The 27,167-nt window shown below is 39.2% G+C and overlaps 2 protein-coding genes across 2 annotated transcripts in view; one reads left to right on the top strand and one right to left on the bottom strand.

Annotated features, from left to right (window-relative positions):
• NEMP2 (nuclear envelope integral membrane protein 2) overlaps positions 1-4,421 on the top strand; it is a 23,983-nt gene extending 19,562 nt beyond the window's left edge. Inside the window, exons 8-9 of the mRNA XM_012647927.1 lie at positions 2,826-3,002; positions 3,750-4,421. Coding sequence (XP_012503381.1) covers positions 2,826-3,002; positions 3,750-3,888 — 316 coding nt within the window. The 3' untranslated portion in view covers positions 3,889-4,421. The remainder of the gene's footprint in view (positions 1-2,825; positions 3,003-3,749) is intronic.
• Positions 4,422-12,587: 8,166 nt separating this feature from the next.
• MFSD6 (major facilitator superfamily domain containing 6) overlaps positions 12,588-27,167 on the bottom strand; it is a 57,649-nt gene continuing 43,069 nt past the window's right edge. The window contains exons 3-6 of the mRNA XM_012647926.1: positions 19,304-19,465; positions 18,315-18,413; positions 15,587-15,867; positions 12,588-13,278 (exon numbers count right to left, since the gene is read on the bottom strand). Of these exons, the coding sequence (XP_012503380.1) occupies positions 13,078-13,278; positions 15,587-15,867; positions 18,315-18,413; positions 19,304-19,465 (743 nt within the window). The 3' untranslated portion in view covers positions 12,588-13,077. The remainder of the gene's footprint in view (positions 13,279-15,586; positions 15,868-18,314; positions 18,414-19,303; positions 19,466-27,167) is intronic.

The raw sequence follows: 27,167 nt of genomic DNA, 5'->3' as shown, positions 1-27,167 counted from the left end.
TAGTCCCAGCTACTCGGGAGGCTGAGGCAGGAGGATCGCTTGAGCCCAGGAGTCTGAGGTTGCTGTGAGCTAGGATGACGCCACGGCACTCACTCTAGGCCGGACAAAAAGAGTGAGACTTTGTCTCAAAAAAAAAAAAAAGGTCAGGCAACCTCTATTGTCACAGCTTTGTTACGACTCTCCTCAGTCATTGAGTCTGAGCACCTGTTCTCACATCAGGTGCACAGATGGAGATGGTCCTTGTCCTTGAGGTATACTTGCTGAGACATAGGCAGACATTTCTGTCTCTTTTAAGTGTTAAAATGAAAATGGAGGCTTGCCCAGGGCCTAAGGGGATATAGAGAAAGTTCAGGAAAACTTTCCTGGAAGATGTATTACTAGGCAGAATCTTAAAGAATGAATCAAAATAACCAGATGGATAAATGTGGAGGGCCTTCCTGCCAGACAGAAAGCCCTGTTTGGTACCATCGTGTGGCAGGCAGTGTTTGATGCGGCAAGTGCAGTGTGCATGGGGCAGACGGTGGAGGCTGAGGACCCTTGTTCGATCCTGTACGTGGTGGGGGTTAACGTTATGCATTTTAGTTAGTGCTGTCTGACTGCTGCCTAGACAGGAGTTGTCGATCCAGATGCTTGGGGCCCAGGCAGATACTTGGTAAGTGACACCGAGCAGGAGTGAGGTGGGGGGTGACCGGGAGGGCTGTGGGAAATTCTGCAGTGCAGCCTCATTGAAGTGGGCAGTGACCACTCAGCTTGGGCTGATTGTTGCCATGTGGGAATAGGGGTCCTGCATTGCCAGATCTGCTGGTTTTCTAGAAAAATTGGAAATGGAAATTAGGATTAGAATGTAAACTCTTAGGATTTTTAAATGTTGGCAGCTAATCTAATTAAAAATAAAAATACATTCAACAAACAAAAATCAAATCAGACACCATAAATACTCATTGGTTGGTGAGATGTGTCCCATCTGTCTTCTGGATATGAGAGGGAGGCCCTATGGCAGGAGACCAGTTATCAGACATCATAGTAATCCAGGTGAGAGATGATGAGGGCCTGGGATAGGACACTGAGACCAGGGCTGAAAGAGGGAGAGAATAAATGTTTGAGGTATAAAATTGTCTGTGAGGAAGGAGACTTTGGTGACTGGTAGTTCATGGATCTGGTGCCTGGGTGTGTGCCAATATCACAGGGTTTTAAATGCACCAGGGGCAGGGCAGAGGCTGCAAGGCAGGGCAGGGTCAGCCGGGTTGATGGTGACTGTTCTGTCTTTGTGCCCCTGCCTGAGGCAGACAGTGACTGGGATTATCAGAGGTGTGTCAGGAGGAGGCTGGCCACTCCACATCCTCCAGGCCCCTGGTCCTTTGCCAGGCTTGTGGCCTAAGGAACCCAGCATAGAATTCCTCCTTCCTTCCCTTTAACCATCCAGCTGCCCTGCCAAGAGCAAAGTGTGTTCTGCACAATGATTCTTTTATGCACTTACTGTGTGTTCTGTAATAATCAAAATGTGCTATAACTTCCTCAACTTTAAATTTTGCTAGCAAATAATTATATGAAGAACTAGGGAATAAAACAGAAACTTGTAGGTTAGATAATAAACCAGGGAAATAATACCTTGATTTTGTACAGTACTTTCTAGTTGATAAAGAGCTGTTTATGCATATTTTAATAATATATGGTAGCTACTCTTTTGATTATCCTTATTGAAGACATACTGTAGCCCACTCACTGTGCTATAAGCACCTTAAACAAAATATCTCAGCTAATCTGTACAGTGACCTCATGAGGTAGATAATTAATACTTTCATTTTTTTCATATGAGCAAAGTGAGGCTCAGAACTATTAAGGAATTCCCCAAGTTCACATAGTGAGTAAACCTCCAAGCCAGGACTATGTCTAGGTCTTCTGGCTCAGAGTCCAGGGTTTTCCCTCTAGAGAAACCATAACTAGGTATTCAGGAAAGGAGAAGGAAATAATGTCAGTAGTTCCTTAATCTAGCTTGTCAACTTTTTAGGTCTCAATCTTCAAGAAAATCCATGCTTTTAAAACCTCCTGCTAATTCTGATGCCATTCAGATTTGGAAATTTCTGGTTAAATTAAATTTAAAACCATCAAAACATTTTTAAAAACTCATTGATAAGTAAAACATAAATGTTTTTAAAACCTTATCATTATTGTTTTTATGAGATTCTTAGATTCCTAAATTTTTAGATTCCTACATTTTATGAGATTTAGGACTTTCCTGGTTGGAAAAGCAATCATGAGCCCCTCAGCAAGTAGTGAAAGAAGAATTATTATAAATTACTGTATATAAAAGATTTTTTTACAATATTTACTCTTTCTCTCTAGGATTAGTCAGAATCACCACCACTAGGTGGAAGTGATACCCCACAAATCCTCCCAGCTTCTTGGTCTAGAGAGTAGTAAGTGGTGTGTGTTTTACTGGGTCTCCATAAAAGGACATCTCTAAAGCTTGCTTCTGTTAGTGCCCAAGAAAATTAGCAGGCCAAGCATAAAGAAGCCAGACTTTTAATTGTCTGATTGTGTGATTAAAAATCACCAAGGAAGAAAAATGCAATTAACATCTCTGTCAGAGATTGATTCCAAATGCCTTAGAACATTATTTATGATAGACCAGGAAGTGGGGGAAAATGTACTATTTGGCCCACACTGTGTGTTCTCTATACTTCAGTCATGATAACAATAATAAAAAAGTATAGGTGTGATATAAAGGAAGTTAAATATTACTGTTACTGTCTAAGAAATGTATTTTTTAAGTCTTAAGGATTGAGTTGGGCAGGAATGTAGCAACCAAATGCCAAATGTTTTAGGAAAATGAAGCAGTGGTTTACATCACAAAAGCTGGTGGTTACTTACCTTACTGAAGATGAATACAGGGAACAGGCTGACGCTGAAACAACCAGTGCTCTGGAGGAATTGCGCCAAACCTGCCGCAGACCCGACTTCCCGTCATGGCTGGTCGTCTCCAGACTCCAGACTCCTAAAAAGTAAGCCACGCTCAGCTGCTCAGACCATAGCTTGGGTTAGAATGATTTTGGAGATAGTGTGATGGTTTGGTGTAGGCACTTGAGCTTAGAAATTGACTACTTCCCTGGATAACTGGTGATGTGGAAGTTGTCAGAGGTTCTTTTTCTTCGGTACTGTGACTTTGCACGGTAGAACTGCTAATGTTAGAATAAATATTGACCTGATGTTTTATAGGGAATGCTATAAAGATAACTTCCATTTGGGAAGGGAAAGGTGGAATGGGATGTGTGACATGCTTCTCATTCTACTGGTGTGGAAAATCATTTCTAAAGTTCACCAAGAAAGTCATGTCCGCCCTAACATCTTTCCCTACTGCTTTCTGTTCCTCATAGCTTTATCCAAATAAGAATTCCCTCAAAGTAAAGATTTAAGGGAGAAAGTATTTGACACTAAAATAATGAATAAATAATAAATCTAAACTAATAAAAAATAGAAAAGAGAAGAACTAGAAAATAGGAGTGGGTACATTTGGCTGCCTTTGGTGCTTGTAAGTCTGCCTACTTCTCTACTCTTTCCCTGATAGTTGTCTCTAGAAGGATCACATAAGCCATTCTCATTTTTACACCCACTGTGTAAATGCCATCTTCTATTGACACAAAGTCAGATTTAATTTAAGGGGATAAGTAGCAAGGGAACATGTTATCTTTCAAATAAACCTTTCCGTGATAACATTAATTTTATTTAAAACCCCCAAAAAACCTGATTAGATTTGCAGATTTTGTTCTGGGAGGAAGCCACTTGTCACCTGAAGAAATCAGTTTGCATGAAGAACAATATGGCCTTGGGGGTGCCTTCTTGGAAGAGCAGCTCTTTAACCTGAGGACTGACACTCTACCTGCAAGTTGACTTCATTGTGGACAAGGAAGTGGGTAAAGGGCAGGGATCCTATTAAAGTTGGGCAGAAATGCTCTTTCTAGTAAACAATGGCAAAAGCATTTGCTGTGGAGAAAAATAAGTCATGATGGAAAGGAAAACTAACCTATATTGAAAATAATTGATCATTCTTGGTGAGTTCTGTTACTTTCGTACTATAGGTGGGCACCAAGATTCTGTGACAGAGTCATTACCACTTTCCTTAATGAAGACTTTGATTAGGAACAAGGGAATCCTGTTCTTCAAGGGGCCAGTAAACATGAACAGGTGCCTTGTCAGCACCAGGGAACGACATCCTCTCTTAATCCGCTGAACCTGTGTCATAAGACTCTGCATTACTCTTCCTGTATTTCCTCAACACAGGTGCTTGAGGACACCTGGAGCATGCTGGACCAGGGTTTTCTGAAGTGTACTCCACAGCATACCACTAAGTGCTAGTCGGTAAGGGGATCCTGAGATTAACTAAGATTGATACAAAGTTAAACAAATTTACTTCAGGACCTCTCAGTGCCTTTACTGATGCTAATGCACATTGTGAATCTCCTAAAGGGGAGAAGTTGTGTGCAGTAGTTTCTGACTTAATTTGACCGCAGAACCCTTTTTCATGTGATTAATATTCCTTGGAATACATGTTTGGAAAATGCAAATGGTGGTGGAATTGAGGTTTGGGGAGGTTAAATAACTTGTGCAACACCACCAAGCTATTATATTTAGAGGCAGCACTGGTAGAACTTTAGCCTTAGCGTGTCCTAAGGATGAAGAAGAGATTTCTAGATGCAAGCTGAGGAGCCAACTCCCTACAGCTTTTTTATTTTTTAATAATGGCCAACTAGCCATTTAATAACTGTGATAAAGAGAAACATTTTTTAAGATTATATTTTAAAGTTTTAATAAGATTTTTATATACATGTCTTTTTTTGTATTTTGAAATTGCAGGTATTTAACCTCTTATGACACTTTGAGAGTTGACTGATCGATTTTTAAAAATTGTTTAGCTATATATGTTTGTAACAACTTTTTACAAAACAGATTTGTGATCTTTTTTACAGCGAGCAAATATTTTTTTCTTGATTCATGATGTTAAACTCTGGAGTGAAATGAGGGACCGTGAGCTGTGACCTTGAGGAGAGGAGGCCAAAACATAGATCTGAGAAAAGATTTGGACGTGGCAAAACAATTGAAGGGTTAAGATGTTGCTAAATTGATTCTTTTTGACAATCAAACTCAGGCTTTTTTGCTATGATGGGATCATAAAGAATGAGGAATCCTAGCACTCTGAGATGCCAAGGTGGGAGGATCGCTTGAGCCCTGGAGTTTGAGGTTGCAGTGAGCTATGATGATGCCACTACACTCTACCCAGGGTGATAGACAGAGCAAGACTCTGTCTCAAAAAAAAAAAAAAAAAAAAGAATGAGGAATCCACTTTTATCAGGAGAAGGGTTATAGGGGAGGGACATACAGAGATACAGAGATTTTGTCACCATTGCTGTCCTGAGCCAAATTTAGTAAACTTTTTCTATATTGTTAAATAAGAGCATGGCTACTCATTTGGAACTTTCTAGATTGAATTTTAAATGATATTTCCTCTTGGAAGCTATATGTCATTGTTTTTGCCAGACATCTTTTAATATTAGGAGCTTTGCTTTTTTTTTTTTTTTTGGTAAAATTCACTAAATTCAATCTGTGCCTTTATATAGACTTTGATTTAAAATTAAAGAACATATATTCCATTCAGATTTATTATGATAACTATTTCACAAGTGTAAACAGAAGTTCTAACATCATTTATGTTATAGTTTAATCTGATTTTTATTGGTAATATAAATATATCAGATGTATCCATGCTTGTGCTCACCGAGTTCATCTGCAAAGAGGCAGTTTGTGTAGTACAAAACACGTGTATGAGTAACACACGAACAGTCTGCTGGAGTAGCCGGGACATCCCAGTGAGGACAGCCACTGGGCTTTACTGAGCCAGGGTAAAGACGTGCTGCAGGTGGAAGGAAGCAACTCCTAGCGGGCCAGCTAGCCAGTGTAACCATCACAATAAAAACAGCTAAAGAGAGACAAAGAACAACAGAATTCCACGACATTGTTTTTCATGTTTATTTTTAGAGGAAATCATGGATTTCTCAGTTTCTGTTATGTGAGTACTGTGAGAAGCTAAACAATTAAAAGCATTACTTGTGATATTTTTGGTGTATTCATGTTGTTTTCATTTGATTCAGGGTAATCCCCATCAAGCAATCTACAGATAACTCTTATAAGAGATTTTTCCCTCCTTCCTCTCTTTCTTTTTCTCTTTCTCCCTCTTCTCCCTCTCTCCCTTCTCTCCTTCCTCCCTTTCTCTGTCTTTTTAAAGGCCGTTAAACAGTTTAAATGACCACTGAGTAACAAGGCTCTGCCCTTCACAGGTGGTTGAAAATTGGCTTTGTGCTTCACGCTGCCATGGGTGTGCAATTACGGAGCATAACAAAGCCCTTTGCCGTGTTATTGCTTATGCTCAGTGCCTACAAAAGCTTACTGTGGTTAGCAAGTAGGACTGTTTGACACCAGATGTGTGGGTGAGATTTAGCGCCATAGGTCACCATGCTTAAACAATCGTATCATTCAAGTGTTATTTTTAAAAGGTTTTAAAATACATTTTACATATCACAAAAAATGCTTTGTGAATTAGTTATATAGTTTGCCAGTAATACTTAGGGCTGAATTATAGAGGAGTATCCATAGAGGAGTATCCATCTGACATTTAGGACAATATTTGAATTTATGACTCTTTTTTTAAATTTGGAAATTTCAGATATTTTCAGAGGGTTGAAATAGATGATGGATTACATCAATATATCTAAACATGTGGATGAATTAAGACCCTGAAATGATGTCAAGAAAAGAAATGGGATCTTATATTATTCCATATGTGATTATTCCTCAGAGTGAAAGATGTACAATTGTATAAATTAGCTTTTTTGTCCAACTGAAAGCAGGGTCCTATGCATAGATAAGAAAATGGATATGGAATTTTGAAGAAGGCTGCAGTAAGACAGGTATTTTTAGTTGACCCAGGAGCAAGCTGCCATCTGAGAGAACTTACTGGGTGGCATGTCATTGATCAGTTAACCATTTGGGTGTGACTCTTGGCTTATTGACTCAGAACACTGGTTTTTGTTACTGTACCGTAAGACAACCTATCTCCCATTAGCTGTTTCATATAGTCAGTCAACAGAGTGATTCACAGCCAAAAATGTAACGGGCATAAGGATAAAAACACTTGAATTGATATGACCAGCAGATTCTCTCTGAGAAGACAGATTTATGAGGGGTCAAATTATAATAAGAAGGTTGCTTGGTGAACAGAAACAGAACAAAGGGAGTTTGTTATATAATTCGCATGTTTAATATCATGAGGCCAAAGGGTCTAATGCAAACACCCCTCAATGGGGCTAGCCTTGCTAATGGAATGAGAGACCAAGGCTGTTGGCAAAGAACACCCCTTTCTTTATGCAGGCCCTGCAAACTTTTTCCTGTGACTGCTGTTTTTCCGATCTGTTGTTATTGATCAATATCCTACCCACGCTGGTGGGCATGTTTTTGCTCAGATATATTAAAATCTTCCATCTTTCTCTGGTCTGGGAGTCAAGTTGTCCTTTAAGGTAACTTTGCATATTTTTGTTTTGATGCCTGAATGTGATACCTTAATAGGTCACCAGAGATTTGGGATGAGTAGAATGTATTTACTAGGATAACTCTTGGAAGACACATTCAGTGAGATAGCTGCTTTTTTGTTTATTCTTTAAATAATTTGGAGGATCTGTTTTTTAGATTTGGTCTATTTTCCAAAAAAAAGGCAGTGATCAAAGGAAAAAGGGAATGAGTGCCAGCATTTATTAGAGATCCATCAGGCACTATACTAAGCACCTTCTGTCCCTCTTCATTTGAACCTCATAACCAGCTTGTGACATGTTTTATTATTTCCGTTTTACAGCTGAGGAAAGACTCAGAGAAAGAGAAGGTTGATGAAGGACATATATAGATAAAGTGGTACAATCAGAATTTGAGAGCTCCAGTGTGTCTGCTCCCAGGGCCCATGCTCTTTCTACTTATATTATTGCCATCTTTTTAAAAAATTTAGTTAAGAAAACAGTCCCACGGATAAGGTATTCACAAGATGACTATATCTGCTGATGCTGTGCACACGCCAACGCTACGTGCCCTGTATCTGTGTACACTGTAGACTACGGTCCAGGTCATTGGTTCTCAGACTGGGTGATGGACCAGTTTCCCCCCAGTTCATCACAAGTAATACTTTTATAAGATACATTAAAAATAATTAGAAAAATGAAATAATTTTTTTAAAGACATACAAAATATAAGCCCGGTGACCATGATGTCATGGCAATGTCAACTGCTGTATACATTTTGAAATGTTTAATTTCTATTTTGTCACACACCAGCAACAGTTTATGGACAGCACCAGCCCACAACTGCACTTCGAGTAGCACTGGTCTAGATGTTATTTTTCTGACACTCCATTGATTTTTTCAGGGAACAAAAAAAATTCCCAACCTTTTTCAAATATAAGTTTACAGTTTAAAAGAAAAGCATCCTCAGCTGACTATTTGGGAGAGAATGGCACGTAATTTGTTAAATAATTACAGAGTTCTTCAGTTTACTTTTGTTGACACTTCTAAGGAGAAAAAGAAAAATGAAACTTATGTAACTTATAACCTCTCCCTCTCTGCAGAGTTTTCACATTATGGAATTGTCATTATTTGTCATTTTTTTCTATCCTCTTCAACTTATGTTTTGCTTAATTTTCTCTTTTAACTAATTCATCTCTCTAACCAGTTAATGTTTACAATGCATGTTGGACTGAATGCTTGGTTGTACAGATTACTATATATAGGTAACTATATATAGCATGGCACTGTAGATTGGGAGAATGTAATATGATTATAGGTTTCAGTGTTAACAAAATACTAAAAGGTAGGCCCTGGAAAGTGAGACAGCAGTACTCCTGCCTTGGGCTTTCTGCCACACAATGGCAGTATTTATGGAGGGCGCACTATGTGTCAGGTATTTCATTTAAACAGCAAACCACCTGTAAAGCAGATAACGTAATCACCTCAGTTTTACAGAGGAGAGCCCGGTGGCCCAGAGAGGTTATATTAATATGTACATGTAAGTTCTCACTGGCAGAGCTTGGACTCAAATCCAAACATGCTGACTCCAGAGCCCACATTCCAAACCCCAGCACTCTAAGGTCCTTGGGTTGCCCTCTAAAAACTGGGACCTTCCTAGAGCCACCGTGGGGCAAGAAGCCCTATATTAGCTACCCAAAGCAGATGGGAGCTGGGTGAGAGTTAGGTACCCACCCGGGCTGGCTTTTTCCCCCATGCTAGACATCAGTAAGTTTCCAGTTACTCCTTTATCATAAGCCACAGTTTGTCCTGGCATAATGTAAATTATCTTCTAACCTGGGAAACCATTCCCCCTTTCTCCTACCCCTGTATTCTGTCCCCATCTAGACACCAGTCTCTCTCCCAACTGCCTAATGGTCTGGAATTCTTAAGCTGGGTATTCTTAAAGCTCTGATAAAAAAGCACAGGCATGATACCTGGTTGATCCTGCCAGTAAAAAAAAAAAAAAAAAAAAGCAAGCACAGGCATGGTTTGGGGCTTCAGAAGTAGCCTTTGTCTTGCCCTCGTGCACTAAAGAGCTGAAGAACTTCTGAATGGAAAATCACCTTTTTCTTCCCTACAGTTAGTTCTCTCATAAGCCTGCCATCTGTTATTCACAGAATAACAGTTTCAGGCTTCCACTCTGTCATGCTGAAGATGAGAAAACTGAGGCCCAGCGATCTCCCAAAGGTGATCTCTTCTTATATACCTGTGTTGTCCAGTATGGTGGTCATGAGCCACAAGTGGCTGTTTAAAATTAGAACTCTAATGCCTCAGACACACTAGCCACATTTCGAATGCCTAATGGACCACAATGGACAGTACAAAGAGAGAACTTTCCATCTTCCCAGCAAGTTCTATCAGATAGTGCTGTTCTACAATGCCATTGCCTTGTGGTACTGAGCTGCGGGTGTGTCTGCTTGCCCTTCCTGACTCCCATGGCTCTGAGAGTAACCAAACCATCAAGTCACCTGCAGAGTGTAAAGGGTCTGCTATTCTCACAATTAACGAAGCATCAGGAGTTTGAAGATGCTAGATGTCTAGGAATCTGGAAATATCTAGAAATCCTAAATGGGAATACAACTACACACATATCAGGCAAGTCCATGAATGGTTTGGGCCAGGGCTGCTTTATGGCTTGCTCTCCCCCAACAGAAGCAGGGAACGGCCTCCCCACCTCCTGGGGTGGGGGAAGGTGCTGGGCAGACTGAGGCTTTGGCATCAGGAGGGCTTGAATTTGAATCCTGGCTTTGTGACTTTGATCCCATAACTTAAACCGTTAGCTTCAGAATCCTCATGGTTAAAATTGGGACAGTGACATGTACCACCCACAGTTTTTCTAAGGACAAAATCATAGTCTCATTAGCACATAGCAAGCACCCAATATCCATGGATGTGGTTCCCCTTTTCCCAGATTCGCTGCAGAACTTCAGATCGTCTGGGAGAAATATTGCTCAAGTAATGGTCCCCAGCACCACCAGCAGCCCCCACCCCTAGCAGTACTGGAAGGAACTGCAATCAGAGGGAAGTTTCTATCTAACTGTCTGCTTCATGAGGTCCATGGCAGTATTAACAAACCAGGAAAGCAGGATTGTTCTTCCTATGAATTCCCTAGGCTTTTCATGAGGTTTACTGCCTATTGGACAATATATATGTTATAGTCTACCATTCTTCCTAAGGACTTGAGGAATAGTTTAATAATTAGCAACTAACCTCTTTGGATCCACACAAACTCAGCACTCTAGGGTAATTCTGTTTCTACAATCACAGGGGAAAGAGTAGGAAATGAGTCCTTAAGGCAGTGATTACCAGCCTGGGCTTCGTGACACCCCTGGGTATTTCCAGGGATCTCAAGAGGGGTTATAAAAGTCTCAAATCAAAATTTAATTTGAATGCACTTTAATATTTTTTAAAGTAGCATATGGCACTTTAAGGACAGGAAGAAAGAGTCACAAAGTCCACAAACAAACCCATGAAGGTGTCAGCTCAAAAGGCTGGAAATTACTGCATTATTGAACCTGCTGTCACAGTAAATGTTTCATAACAAAGCTGTGTTGAATTCGGTCTCATTCATTACAGAGTAAAGGACTTCTATTTGTTTGGTCACATCTTTATCATTTAAGAAATATTTAAAAATGGTATTTATTTTTATTTCAACATGTCAACTGTGCATGTCCAAAACAGCAGGCTTTTCAAAGAAATAACTGTAAACACAAGATACAGTATAAGTTTTTGACTTCCTACAGTCAGTTTCACAATTCCACAAACTGTACATTCATAGGTGAGGTTCAGCCTGTCACCCATTTCTTTATTTCTATAATTATACAAGCATAATAAATAGATCGGATTTTAAAGGTCACTTAAAATGAATCATGATAATTTACAGTACAGTACTTTTCAGTTCAAGTGCAAAAAATAACTATTTGCTTAATTCCATTTCTTTCACTTATTTTATTTTTAAGCTGTGTTTTGTGGTGAGGCTAGACATCCAAGTGTGGAATTTCTTCTCCCAGATGCAGTATTGGGCAGAACCGTGGGCTCGTGGGGAAGCCCTCACTTTACAACTGATCCTGCCTGGTCAGGGCCAGAGTGGAAGGTGAGTTGCTCCTTTCTAACTCTGTTCTTTCCTTTCCCCTCCTGTGCTCATCCACCGCTATTACACACAGTATAACTCACCTTCACTCGGCTAACGCTGCGTTCCCTTTTCTACAGCCCTCCCCCCAGGATTCCTAGGAACCTCGCTTTCATTTTCAGCAGCAAGCTTTACTTGTGATTCACACAGCCATTGTTCTGACTGTAGTTGTAATATTTACAGGTGCACACCCATATCTGAATTGTCCAGTGTCTGACTATGTCTTCACGGGAAAGAGTATATTGAGACTTCTTTCTTTAGTTGTTGGAAAGTACAGTTATTTCTTATTGCCATCCTTCCCATCCCTGGTTTCCTACTTACCACCTTTTCCTCACCAAAACCAAAACAAAACTGACCCATATGTAATTTTTAAAAATTATATCCCTCCCCCAGGCACTTAAATCTTATACTGTTATTTGTAAATAGTACTGCTCAACTAAAGGAACTTTTAGGAATTCAGAGATGTTTTTATTTTATTCCATCAGCTAATTAGAACCCAGATCACTATAAAACAGTAAATAGCACTGTCGGCTATTTACAGTATCAGTAGATTTAGTAAACCCTTGCCTATCAAGTCACAGGATACTGAGTTGGTTGGTTTATTTGAGATATTCCCTCATTTCTGGTCTTTCTCAAAGCCCAATTAAAACAAAAGGCATTTTAAAGCTCAGCTTAGCTTGTAGTAGTCAATAACAGCTTTTGTTGCTCAAAGAATTGACTGCTTTCATTGTATACCATATACATATAAAAATATATTTGCTAGAGATATGCAAAGTTTCTGATGAAACTTTTATTTTTTCAACAAAAAGCATATGTGCTACTAACTTTTATCTGGTTGCTTTTTAAATGTCTTATAACCCTTCAAATGGTCCTCTCCAAGAAAAACAAAATTATGTTTTTGTGTTTTTGTGAAACAGATGTATTCTGTTTCTTCCCAATTTGCATTAAGAACCAAATAATTAGAATAAATAATCAGAAGAGGGAAATTATATCAACATTCACCTTGAAACACTTTTGTTCCCTCTGCCCACTTAGTGTAACTGCTGGTTTCAACTCTAACTGCACTGGCAGAGAAGTCCTGCTGTCCTCAACCTAACCAACCAAGAACTGAAAGTCCTCGTTGAACTCCATTTCCCTGCTGTAACTCCAATGGGATTACAGAAGTTTACCTTTTCCCGCCAGTATGTACTGTAGCTCCTATGTATGTGTGTTTCCATGTTAATGAGCTTGAGTATTTAGAAGCATATGTGGTGCTGTGCTCCTCCAGGGGAAGTGTATCCTCACTGGGGGCCTGGCCCTGTGTCCCGCCGAGGAGCCCGATTCCATGCAGGGTGTGAGATGAGCAGGATGCCCTCAGCGTCCTCCCGCAGCTGGCTGAGCCTGCTGCTCCTTGCTCTCCACGCGCGGGTCCACGCTGGGGTGAGGGGGGCTAGTCTGTGTCTGAGATGCTGCTGCGTCAGGGGATGGCTGGTTTCTAGATGGGTCAGAGTGAGACTCACGTGGGACAGGCCAGGCTCTACCAGCTGGAGAATCTTCCTGATTCTCACTGGTCCCCTGGAGGCAAAAAAATAGGAGATGCCCAAGGTCAGTGATAGCAATTAAATCCCAATTTTTTATATGTTTTCAAGTAAAATATAGGAAACATCGGGAGATCATCCTGAAGTGCCCATTTCAGGGACCAAGTAATAGAGGAATAAGGACAGAATGTCTTACCTTTCATCTCCTTTCCTATGTGCAACTGCCAGAGCCGCATGAAAAACACAAACACTATAAGCAGACTTATCTTGTGGACAAAAGAACATTACTGCCAAAACGCCTGTTACTACTAGGCAAACAATTTACATCAGCAAATATCTACTGAGCACCCCCAGCCATGCAGCAAGTCACTGAGCAAGCACCACTGAATAAATGAAACTCAGGCCCCTTGCTCAGACAGCAGAGGTCAAGAGCCAGAAGACACTTTGTCTCATAGCAAGGAAATAAGGGATTCTCAGCCTTGGAGGCAGAGCCAGGCAAAGAAATGTCCTGTAATTAAGAGTCCTATTATACATTTGAGATTTCAAAATATGCACTAAAAATTAAATAAGTCAGGACATCCATGTAAAAAAGGGAATGTAAACAAGCACTTATGTAACCAGCTGTAAATAACCACGAATATACACACTCGCTCTACCACGTTACCAGCAGCAATTTCTAGAAACTGCCATATTGGTTTTACAAGTCAGGAAACATGGGTTTTTTTAAATGACTTTTCCTTCAAGTTTGTACTCATCACTTCTAATAGCTAAACACCAAAAAGAAAGTTTCATTTCAGTGATTGATTCTAAAATGTGAAAAAAAACCTTAGAATAATAACTTCTTAGGAATAACTACCTGACAGTTTTATAGTCTCAATATACCAGAAAAAAAAATTGTTTAATGCTGCTTAAGCCTAACAGGCTTCGGTGAAAATGAGGATGAGTACGCAAAGTTATGAAAACATTGCTACTCAAGCAGCAATCATCCTTTCATCAAATTCATGTCAATTTATTATCTTGATAAATTAATAAATAGAACCATGCATGGACCCGCATGCATAATGGTTATCAGTGAAGAACCAGATTTGGTTAAAACTATGCAAAGATTTTATGTTAGCTTACAAAGTCAAGATAAATTTCATTAAGGTAGTTCAACAAATTTTCTAAAAGGGAAATTACTCGAATTACTTTTTTTTTTTTTTTTTTTTTTTTAAAAAGAGAGGAGGGTCTCATTCTGTTGCCCACGCTGGAGTGCAGTGGTGCAATCATAGCTCACTGCAACCTTGAACTCCAGGGCTCAAGAAATTCTCCCTCCTCAGCCTCCCCAGTAGCTGGGACTACAGGTATGTGCCACCACGCCTGCCTAAGTTTTTATTTTTTTATTGGCGGTAGAGATGGGGTCTCACTATGTTGCCCAGGCTGGTCCCGAACTCCTGGGCTCAAGCGACCCTTCCACCTTGGCCTCCCAAAGTGCTGGGATTATAGGCATGAGCCACTACACCCACCTTACTCTTCATTTTTAAGTCTTTCCCCTTTATTTTTTTCTTATGTGTACACTGAAGCTACCCTAGATAAAGAGCTGACAGGACTTATCAAGTAAAAGGGAGTGATTAACATAAAAAGGGGAAGCTGGATTTATTACTTTGCTGACACTATTCTTAGAAGTCACACTCATTTTCCAAAGTCAGGATCCAGCATTAGTTATATAATTATTCACGCTGTTTTATCAGTATGATTTGACTTTACTCAGGAGAGACCACTCCTCCAAGGACAAGAAAAATCACATTTTTTATTTTTCATGTGAGGCCACCTACGCAACCGTATTTCCACTGAGTTAGGTGTCCTACCAGACCCATACAGTTGCCCAGATTATTAATTAATTAATTCAACAAATATTTACTGTGGTCCTGTTATAATGCCTCCACTAGAATTTTGGAATTGCAGAGATGAATGAATATAGTCCCCATAGACAAGAACCATATATTCTCATTGCAACTGGTATTCCATCAACGCTGAAATTTTAAAGAAATACCATCAACACTGAAATTTTAATGAAACATACAAGATCAGAAGGGATATACTTTCTTTCAAGAAATAAAAGAATCATGTCCTCTGTGAAGCCTTCCTCAACTCTGTAAGGCAGAATTTTCCCTCCATGGGACTTTGTATACACCTCTATAATGCATTTCTCACAGAGTACCAAAATCATTTGTTTACATGGCTATTTCCCCCACCAGACTTTCAGTAAATCTTGTTGAATGAAAGATGAGTAATGAAAACAACTGAGCCTACTTAAGGTATGTTCCATGACAGGTAGTACTGCTATCCCGGCAGAGGAACTTTACCTGTAAAGGCTGTATCTCAGAAGCACGGTTGTCTCTTGTTAGTTGCATCATCTCTTTGATTTGGTAGAGTGCGTAGACAAATGTCACCCAGGGAGAAGAGCTGACCCCCCAGGCTGGTTTGTTCACATCTTCCTGTTCTTCTTGGTGCTTGGTTTTTTTGGGTGGAAGTCTGGGCTCAACGCGTGGCATAACATCCTCTGTCTGTTGCTGCACCAAGTCGATAGTTGCTATGGGAACGGGACTAGAGGGAACAGGAATCCTTTCTGCCAACATTGTCTTATCTGGAAAAAAAATAACATTTAAATCATTTTTCAGAGCTTTCTACATATTTAAACAAAGGTAAAAAATAAATAAATAAACCAACAATCCCCTAAGTCCATGCTAGTGTGCTTGGCAGTATTAATAAATTGCTGTTTACCAAGGACTTCTTTACTTGGTACAAATACAGAGTAAATGAACGTGATGTTTATCTTTCAGGGTCTCCTTATAGAACTTAATGGAAATTAACTTGTATTTACTTAGGAAATCTATTTTTCATTTAACTTAAATATAATATCTGTGGGACATACGTTATAGTGAGTGTTGCCTTAGGCCCAGTTATAGGATTACGATTTTAAAGATAAGCATCAATACAGGAAAAGCCATGTGATAGCTATTTTTGTTGGCCTTTTACTGAAGGCAGGGACCGAGGATGTGTAAGGGATATGATCCAGTTAGGGTTACAAAAGAACAAAAGTGAGAAAAACCAGTATTGGTCTTTCTTTCTGAGCAACTCATCGAGATTAAAATCTGTCTCTGAGGTTTCTATAACAAGCTAGTTTTTCTCTTAACGGAAGCACTTCAGGTAACTGAGGCCACAGCTCCTCAAAGGATAGCGGCATCCAAAGACGAGCCCTGTTCTGGGACCCAAGAGCTGAGTAAGAATATTTTCATTCTACTGGTTGGCCTTTTTATTAAAAAGTTGAGTCAACCTATTCTCGTCTACACACTATATTTGCTACAAACTCTTTTTTGTATAACAATTTTATTAGGTTATTAAGTATGAAATGTCTGATTTCCTTAAGTACCAAGTTTGACGGTTGGTATGTCTGACATTTCACTTTAACACTTCGTGTTTTATTTTTACTGTGAAGGTACATTCTCATTCTTTCAAACACATGGTTTGGCTTGTGATTATCTTTCAAAGTTCTTTTTAGAGCAATTTTTGTGAAACCACGGATAAGAATTCATGTTATTTTCTAATATGAGTTCTGTCGTGAAACCGATGCTGTGCAGACAGCCCAAAATATTCACGAAGAGTTTGGGAAGGATGTGACTAATGAACACACAGTACATCGATGGTTTGAGAAGTTCCATTCTAGTGATTTTAATCTTGAAAAAGGGCCACGTGGGCAACCTGAGACCAAGGTGGATAATGATGAGCTGAAAGCCACAGTGGAAGTGAATCCATCTCAACCCATGTGTGAATTAGCAGCAAGGTTTGACATTACTATTCCAACAATACTGGACCACTTGGAACAAATCAGCAAGGTAAAGAAGCTGGGTAGATGGGTACCACATGAATTAAATGAGTATCAGAAGAGAAATCATCTTGAAGCTTGCCTTTCTTTGCTGTCACAACATAAAGGTGAACCATTTCTAAACTGTGTTGTTATGTGTGATGAAAAATGGATTCCTTCTGACCATTGCAAGTGTTTGGCACAATGGTTGGATAAAGATGAAGTGCTGAAGCACAGTCTAAAAATGAATATTCATCAAAAAAAGCTAATGGTGTCTGGTGGTACAGCACTGGTAATATCCACTACAGCTTCATGAAACCTGATCAATCAATTATAGCAGATGTCTACTGCAACCAGTTGTACAAAATGATGAGGATGCCTGCAATTAAGCAGCCGAAATTGGTCAATAGAGACAGGCCAACCCTCTCACAAGACAACACTTGACTACATGTCACACAAACAACGTTGCTCAATCTACAGAGGCTGGACTTGGAAACTCTCTGTCATCCACCATATTCACCAGACCTTGCATGGACTACCACTTCTTCCTGGCTTTGGACCACTTCTTGCAAGGGAAAATACTCAATTCTCAACAAGCTGTGGAAAAACCTTTCGTGATTTCACTGCCACTTGCTCTCCAGGCTTCTTCACTGCTGGCATAAACAAGCTACCATTAAGATGGCAACACTGTGTTGATAGTGTAGGCATATACTTTGATTAACTGTACTGCTTCTTGTTTGAGATATAATAAACTAAACTTTTATTTGAAACTGGACATTTCATATTTAACGACCTAAATAATAAAGGCCATGCCTGGTTCAGGGAAAATGTCAACCTTCAGGTTTAGACTTTTTTTCCCAAATGAAGGTAAAGGCATAGAGATGAATACCACTCCCTATCCCTAGTGGTAAAACTACTATACAGCCTTATATGTATTTGACTAAAATTTGAAATACCTTTAAAATACCAGGGAAATTTAAAACCAATACTTCCCTAGTACCTTGTACCGTAAAAGAAAACAAAAAACAAGAAAACCTCAAGCTACTTAAAATACCAATATTCTTTTCAGCATAGTAGATGGCTTTTCTCTAACAAAGGTACACATGAATTCATCAATATGCCACTCAAAAAATCTAGACAAGTAAGCCCATTGTATACTTCATAACCACTTCTGGGTTTCTGAGGGACATGTGTAGACTTCCCCGTCAAGAAAGAATGGGAACGGTCACCTTCTTCCTCATCTGGCACTGCCAGCCACTGGATCAGGGCAAAGAGCAGGAGGATCACCAGGCAGGCCATGCCAATTCCTCGGAAGGTTGCAGCAGCCCCTGTGGAAACAAACAGAGCTCTCTAAAGAGCAATTCCTGGAAATGCAGATAGCCCTCATCCAAAACTGTCACCGTTCCAAAGTTTTCATGGCAAAGGAAGCACAGCTTGGGCTGAACCAGAGGAAAGTGGCTGGCTATTATCTCCATATAATGGAAAAAACACAGGACTGGGCAGGTATCAGGAGACCCAGTGCTGGTATTGATCAGTTATAAAACTGCATTTATAAAGGATTTTTTCTGAGTACCTTTCACCTACAATGGTGCTCTCCTCTTCCTAAAGACCATTTACCCAACTATTAACAAACAGCTTCATTAATCTGTAGTTGGAATGGCAGAGCCCAAATAGTGCTAAATTCACACATCCCTGGGCCCACCTTAAACAGGATACTGAGCAGTTAAGATCCTTGGAGGAGAATAATTTCATTTCTACCTCAGCCCATATAGTTCCAATAAGGGAGATGTGACAAGACAGACATCGTTATAGATACACTGACATTACCAAAGCCAGCATATAGTTAGATTTCTCTGGTTCAGAATCTCCTGACAGAGGAACAATGATCAATTTTCTTTCCTTCAGCATTATTATCAGCAGGTTTAGATACCTTACTTAAAGCCAAAAGCACGCGTTCTTATTCATTGTTTGGCTCCTTTGAAGTATCTGTGTAACATCCCATTAAGTTGTTTGCCAGAGGAGTGTGCACAGTTACAGACTTAACAACCTAAGCACACTGCTTTACAATCATGACTACCATGAAATCTACAAAGGGAATATGAATACTGGAGTTTAGCTTCTGGCAATCTCCAGTAATAATTTGAGTGTTTACTGAGGTGTTGCTGAAAAGTCATGTTTTCATCAAAGAAAAAAGGCATAAAGAGAAAGCCATTCTTACCAAAATAATTTACTAACACGCCTCCAATCATGGCACCGCAGCCTCGCCCCAAACCCAGGTGAAGGCCCTGCAGGATGCCCTGAGCAGACGTCCTCAGCTCAGGGGGAACAGCTGCACTTAGGTAAGAGATGCATGCTGCCCAGATGGCCGCATGTGTCACTCCTGGGAGGAGGGAGAGCAGGAGGGGTTGACTGGTTAGCACTTTTTAGGTTACTCTTCTTTGAAATGTGAACTATTTATTGAACGAGGCATCTATTTTTTAAATATATTTTCTGCAGTAAATATGCATAACAAAATTTACCATTTTTGAGTGTACAGTTCAGTGACATTGAGTACACTCACAGTGTTGTGCAACCATTACAATCATCCACCTCCAGAACATTTTCATCGTCCCCAACAAAAACTCTGTACCCATTAAATAATAACTTCCATTCACCCCTTGCCCAGGCCCCTGGCAACCACCATTCTACTTTCTATCTTTACGAATGTGACTAGTCTAGGTACCTCACACAAGTGGAATCATATAGTATTTGTCATTTTGTTTCTGTCTTATTTCACTTAGCCTAATGTCTTCAAGGTACATGCATGTTATAGCTCGTGTCAGAATTTCATTCCTTTTTAAGGCTGAATAATATTCCGTTGTGTGTGTGTGTGTGTGTGTGTGTGTGTGTGTGTGTGTGTGTATACACACCACATTTTGTTCATCCGTTCATCTGTGGATGGACCTTTGGATTGTTTCTACCTTTTAGCTATTGTGAATAATGTTGCTATGAACACTGGTATGCAAGCATCTGTTCGAGTCCCTGATTTCAATTCTTTTGGGTCTATACCTAGAAATGGAATTGCTGGGTCATATAGTCATTGTATGTCTAATACTTTGAGAAACCACCTGCTTTCCACAGTAGCTGCACCACTTTACAGTCCCACCAGAAATGCATAAGAGATCCAATTTCTCCACATCCTCTCCAGAACTTATTTTGTTTTTTTTTTTAATAGTAGCAATCGTAATGAGTGTGAACTAATATCTCATTCTCCTAATGGTTAGTGATGTTGAGCCTCTTTTAGCTGTTTATTGGCCATCTGTGTATCTTTGGAGAAATGTCTACTAAGTTCTTTGCCTGTTTCTGAATTGGGTTGGGTTTTTGTTGTTGAGTTGCAGCAGTTCTTTATATATTGTGGGTGTTCATCCCTTATTGGGCACCTTCTTTGACAATATGATTATTTTTACTTTTTTCCATTATAATTAGCACCACGATTAATATTTGGGGGGATACAGCTTTTTACATAGCTTAGATTATTTACACTGGCTATAATTCTACAAGTAGGTTAATGGTTCAAAGATATAACGATTTTTATGCTTTTTAATATGTGGTTCAAAAATTAAATAAGAGTGTAGAGATAATTTACAATGCCTCATTACCAGTTTCATTATATATCTTTACCATTTCTTGGGAAGATGGAGATAACACATAGGAAAATGGTCATTATTTTAATATACAGCAACTACACCTTGTCTGAATTAAAATCTTTATTAAGATACTGCTTTAGGCCACACACAGTGGCTCATGCCTATAATCCTAGCACTTTGGGAGCCCAAAGTGGGAGGATTGCTGGAAGCCAGGGGTTTGAGACCAGCCAGGGCAATAGCAAGACCCCATCTCTCCAAAAAATTTAAAAAAAAATTCACTGGGCATGGTAGCATGCACCTGTATGTAGTCCCATCTACTTGGGAGGCTGAGACAAGAGGATTGCTTGAGCCCAGGAGTTTAAGGTTGAAGTGAGCTATGATCATGCCACTGCATTCTAGGCCAGATGACAGAGTAAGACCCTGTCTCAAAAAAAAAAAAAAAAGTAGAAGCAGAAGCATTTCCTTTTCCTAGTTTATGATATATTTTATCCCCTAAATTTTACAGGAAAGTTGTTTTAGGTAGCACAATTCCTAAGACTTCCTTAATCTTGTCTTATAAATATGGAAAATGGTGGAGGTTTTTAGATTCCTAGGTTGCTTTTTCATTATTTTAAAACTGGAGGACCAGAACACAACTGTAGTAAAAATATTGGCAAGAGTTTCAGATTACTAATAAGGTTACTAGAAAGTTGCATATTCAAGTTTAAGAACAAGAACTACAACTCCACAACTGTCTTTTATAGACACAGGTGATGTTACTAACCCAATCTATTCTTACAGATTGCTCAGTTTTACTACTTTCTTTTCTAAGATGTGGGATGAATTTAATTGGTTCTTCCACATAAATGGTATATTGAATTAAGTTATTTTAGGGAAGTCAATTTTAATCCTACATCTTCCCTGGAAAATGTTGGAGCATATAGGTACAGTGGCTTTCATTCTGCTGTTAGTACCAGAGAATTTTTTTTTTTTACTGTGTGCTTTACTATTTTTTCCTCCAGTTAATGCCCTGAGTTACTTTAAAGAAGGGAGTACCTAATTATCTAATCAGTCTCAAAAAGCAATAAGGAAATCCAGAAATCTGACTGTAGGAAATATTTTACAACAGCCACTTAGTACCAGCCAACAAATTCTAAGAATAGTTTAAAAGCATCCTGACTTAAGTCTTCCTGCTAGAAAATACTTTAATTATCTTGGAGCACTCAGAGCTTTAGAAAATGCTCAGAATTCTGAAGGAACAAAAAAGGAGACAAATCCTATTGTTGGAAGATTTTATGCATGTCCAAGCCTTCACACTTAATAACTGCTAAAATTATATTTGATCTAAAATTATAACAAAAATACTTATTAATATTTTAATGTTTTGATCACATACATACATAAGCCCATCTTTGTCTACTTGTAAATCCTGCAATTAATTGCTCAGACAGACATAACAATAGCTTTTGTGTCACCATTAAAGTTAACCTACAGTCATTTTGATGTGGTTTCAGATCTTTGGTGATTCATCTTTAAGAAATGATTTCCAAACCTACGTTGAATTTTACTACTGAATCTAATTAATTTTGAATAAATCAATTTTATTTATTGGAATATTTTAGAGTTTTTTCCTAGTGTTAGTGAAAAAGTGTATCTGAAAAGAAATGGAGTTAGCATCATCTTATTACTATAAATGAAAATATTTTAAAATATTCCCATTGTGTACTACTGTGTCAACCTTCATAATTAAGACTCTATCTAGGCATTATTCAATTCTGAGAAAGCTGGCATTATCTAGGGTATTGCAATTGTTTAGCCAGGTAAAGCAAACACTTTATTTGGTTTCTGTGGAAGTTACTTAAGTATGCATGCTACTGTTACCGAAAGCTCGGCACTTGTCCCGGAGGCCGCATCAGAAGAACAAGAACAAGTCGTGTGAGGAGAAGGGAGGAGAAGTTTATTACTTTGCTGGCAAAAGGGGAAAATGGTAGACTCTTGTCTCAAAAAAATGCCATCATCCTAATAATAAGCAGAAATGCAGGGCTTATAAAGGGTGGGTTCTTAGTCTAGACTACTGTGTTAATGATTCTAATTGTCCCTGCCAAGACAAAGCCTGTGATCTCCACCCACCTGGGCCCACCTCGGGCTAAGCTATCTCCCTGCCCCAGCGATGCAGGCCAGGCCGCAGTTCCCAAAAAGAGTAGGGAAAATTTTAAAGAGACAGAAAATATTTTTGCTGTTTTTTTTAGGCCATTCCCTCTGTTACACTACCACTAATCATCTAGTCCATCTTTTGAGTCAAAAAATAACCTAGTTGAAACGGTAACTGAAACATATATAAAGCCTAAGAAAGTTATTTTGATGTTTCTCAGTCAACTATGAGGCATATGACCTAAAGCACCCAGTAAAAATAGTGTTCATTCCATTATGGTTCTACTTAAGATCATCCACAGTAATTTTTTATTGTATGCCAGACATTGTGAATTTTACCTTTTTGGGTGCTGGATATTTTTGTATTTCTATAAATATTCTTTTTTTCCTCCTAAATATGCCTTCAGGATAGTACAGCTATAAATATTCTTGAGCTTTGTTCTGGGATGCAGCCAAGTTACTTGGAAATAGTATGATCCTCTTGGGTCTTGCTTTTAAGATTTCTCAGATGACACCAGAGGAGTGTTTAGTCTAGGGCTAATTATTTCATAGTACTCACACAAGATCGTTTTGAGTACTTTACCAATCCTAGGAATCATGAGTTTTTCCAGTTTAGCTGATTGGAACAAGTACTATTCCCAGTCTCGTATAGGTTCTGAATACTGTTCTCTAATGCTTTTCGTCAGTTCCTTCCCTAGCTTTGGATAGTTTCTATGATGTTATACTGATCAGTACTCTGCTGAATACTTTAAGGGAACTCTCTGTAGATCTCTACAGTTTTCTCTCTCCTCTCTGAGATTCTGCCTTTAACCTCTGGCCTTTGGTCTCCCTAGACTCTTGGCTAGAGTCTTCAACTCAGTGGTTCTCCTCTATGCCCTGCAGGTTTCCAACTCTCAGCAGGCAGTAAACTGATGCTCCTTATTTGGTTCCCATCTCTCAGGGATCACTGTCCTTGCTGCTGATGTCCAGTGCCTTGGGAACCACTGTTTCGTGTATCTTGACCAGTTTTTTAGTTATTTCAAAAAGGATAATAAATCTAGTCCCTGTTATTCCCTTCTGGACAGAAGCAGACTAAATCAAATCAAATCTGAAAAGAATACTGATCTTTTAGTTTAATTTTCCAAAACAACATGATTATTCTCTATGTGATGAAATAAGCAAATTTGTTACCTTAGTGGCACAGGTAAATGTATTTACACTAGAGTTACAAATTTTTAAAGCTGTAAGTACAAGGTAACTAAATTGATAGATCACACAATAAAAATAAAAAGATGTTACTCCTGACTGATAACAGTGACAAGGGCATACGCACTGACTCTCCTTGCAATATGTGTTAACATTTCCTTGGCTACTTGAAAGTATAACTACTGATACACTTTCAGTGGCAATTCAACACCAACCCATAATAGGTGCTTAATAAATAGATTGACTGGCAATGAATGACTCTCAGAGACCAAACGGGTCACGTAAACTTAGCTTCTCTGTCCTTCCTTATCTTTACTGGGATCCCTCAGGATTAGCTCTGAGGCCCAATGAAAACAGACGTATCTCCATACTAACTACCTCCAAGACCTCAACTACTTGAGGATACATTACATTTGAATAAACTAGAATCACTAAAAATAATAATGATTAACATTAAATTTTTTTCATTAATAATATTATTATAGCAGCTTACTCTACAAGGAATTGTGCTAGGTGTATTACATAGATTATTTCATTTATTCCTCCCCATTATAGGTACAGTAGTATTTTTTCTTCATTTTCCAAAAAGGAAACTAAGGCACAGGGAGATAAGAGTGCCTCGTCCAGGGTCACACAGACTACTGAGCAGTGGAACAGGATTTGGATCCAAGGTGTCTAAGGTCAGAACTTGAGTGCTTAAATATTAATACTACACTATATGTGTTTATAACAATTATTAGAAGTATTCTATAGTAAATGTAACCATCTACTTTAAGAAGTTTTATTGATAATATCAAGCATGCTCAACAGTATACCAATTTACAAATGGGATATTCTTACTGCTTTCTTCCCCATCCTTCCTAAAAGCTGATATATCATATATATAATCAACATATATGCCCCAAATAACTCTTCACCTTATAATACTCCACACTGATACCTGATTCTGCAACATGCATTTCAAAATTGTTCAGTTTTATCAAACAAGAATGCTCTATTGTAATAAACAGTACATATGAGCAAGGGGAAAAAATCCTTTCTTCTCAAGTAGACAGCTGCTCTCTGTCAAATGCTGTTTGGCTTCAGGAAATTACATCATAATGGCTGGGAGGAGTGAGAACTGACAGTATTGGGGAACTAGCATTGTTTTGTTTTTTCTTGCTTCTGCCACTGACTTATGCTCACTGAACAAAACGTAAGTATCCCTTCAGCACTGGTACACAAAATGAGTTGTGACAAACCTTTTCCATTCACAGACCAAAGAATACATTTCAATTAGTTCAGTGTACTTCTCAAATGCTTTGATTAAAAAAAAGCTTGTGAAAGATCAACTTGGTGAAAATCAGTAAGCACCTAAGAAAAGTCTCCACTGGGCAGGCAATAAAAGAAGAAGTCTGTATTGGTTAAGGTAATGTTAGCTTTTGTAACAGATAAACCTCCAAATCTTAGTGGTTTCACACATTAGTTATTTTCTTTTCTTTCACATAAAGTCCAATGAGCATGAGACAAGAAGGAACGGCAACTGTGCTCCATGCAGTCATTCAGGGACTCAAGCTGCAGAGGCCATGCCCTTTTCAACACATGGTTACCCTAGGTATCAATATCCACCTGACAGAAGAGGGAGGAGAGGATAGCACATGGGAAATTTTATGGGTCAGGTTTAGAAGGTGACACACATCATTTCTGCTCATATTCCACTGGACAGAATCAATCGCATGGTCATAACTAACTGCAAGGGAGGCAGGGAAATAAAAGTCTAGCTGTATGTCCATGAAGAAAAGGAAACAGAGAGATGAATAGCAAGCCAGTCTCTCTGCCAGAACTGGGGCTACCAACTGCAATGGACCTTCCAAAAATAGAGAACTCTACAAAGAGCAATGCACTTAGCAGCAGCAGCAGCATGAACCTTCTATGTGTTGCATGAAAGACATACAACAATTATATAATTTATATATATTTATATAAGACATACAACAATTACTGTTAAAGGCCAACATTCCTACATCTGTCAATATACACCACTACCAGAATCCTCTTCACGCATCCCTTCAACAGTATTTATTGAACATCTATACTATGTGTCAGATACTCTTCTAGGCTTTGAGAATATGAGGATATACATAAAATGTCCCCAGCCACCATGGAACTTACAGTCCGGTGGGCGAAAAAGGGCAGGATTTACCTGAAGGAGGAGCAGACTAAGCTCCTTAAGAACAGACATATCCAGCACCCAGCACAGGGCTTGACATGTAACAGCAGCTGAACAAAAGGACGTTAAACTGAACCTAGGTAGGCAGTGGTCTGCATGGTGCAATATGATGAAGAAAACATTTAAGGATAAAAGGTACCCTGGGTAAGTTGGAGAAAACTTCTAAATCCCATATATGAGTAAAAGTGGACAGAGGAAATAAAACAGTCTTTTCAGTGACGTTCAGTTTGCAAGTTTAAAAAGTTTGAGTTGTTTTAAAATAAAAAAAAGTCTGTAACTGATGCAACAATGTTTCGGGGTGGCTTCATGAATTTTACATGCTGGTATTATGCCTTCAGCATACCTTACCAGCGGTCCCCAATCTTTTTGGCACCAGGGACCAGTTTCATGGAAGACAGTTTTTCCGCTGGGGGCCGGGCAGAGCTCAGGTGGTGATGCCGGTGATGGGGAGCAGCTATAAATACAGATGAAGCTTCCCTCATTTGCCTGCCGCTCACCTCCTGTTATGTGCCCCTACTTCCTAAGTTTCATGGAAGAAAATTTTTTCATAGGTAGGAGGGGATGAGAGGAGGGGGGCGGCAGAGCTCTGCAGCCCAGTCCTTAACAGGCCACAGGCCAGTACCAGTCCGAGGCCCAGGGTTGGGGAACCGCAGCCTTAGAGCATATTCTAGGAGATTACCATCCCAAACTGAGCACATTTAATGTCAAGACTTGGCAACACTGTATACTACACGCTCAGTGTTTGCCCACATGAAGCCAACACATAAGAACTGCTTTTATATCAAAGCCAGTAGAAATTTTACTTCCCCAATGAGAACTTTAAGAACAGTGTACACTGATTAGTCATGTTTCCCTTATGCTTTAGTTACCTGGCCTCAGCCTAATTTATGGCCAAGCTTTAATGCATAATCACAGTTTAACCTCTTAGAATA

This window comes from Propithecus coquereli, unplaced genomic scaffold, assembly GCF_000956105.1.
Source record: "Propithecus coquereli isolate 6110/MARCELLA unplaced genomic scaffold, Pcoq_1.0 Scaffold279, whole genome shotgun sequence".
NCBI lineage: Eukaryota > Metazoa > Chordata > Mammalia > Primates > Indriidae > Propithecus > Propithecus coquereli.
The sequence above is the reverse complement of the archived record's forward strand: the minus strand, read 5'-3'. Positions and strand labels throughout refer to the sequence as shown.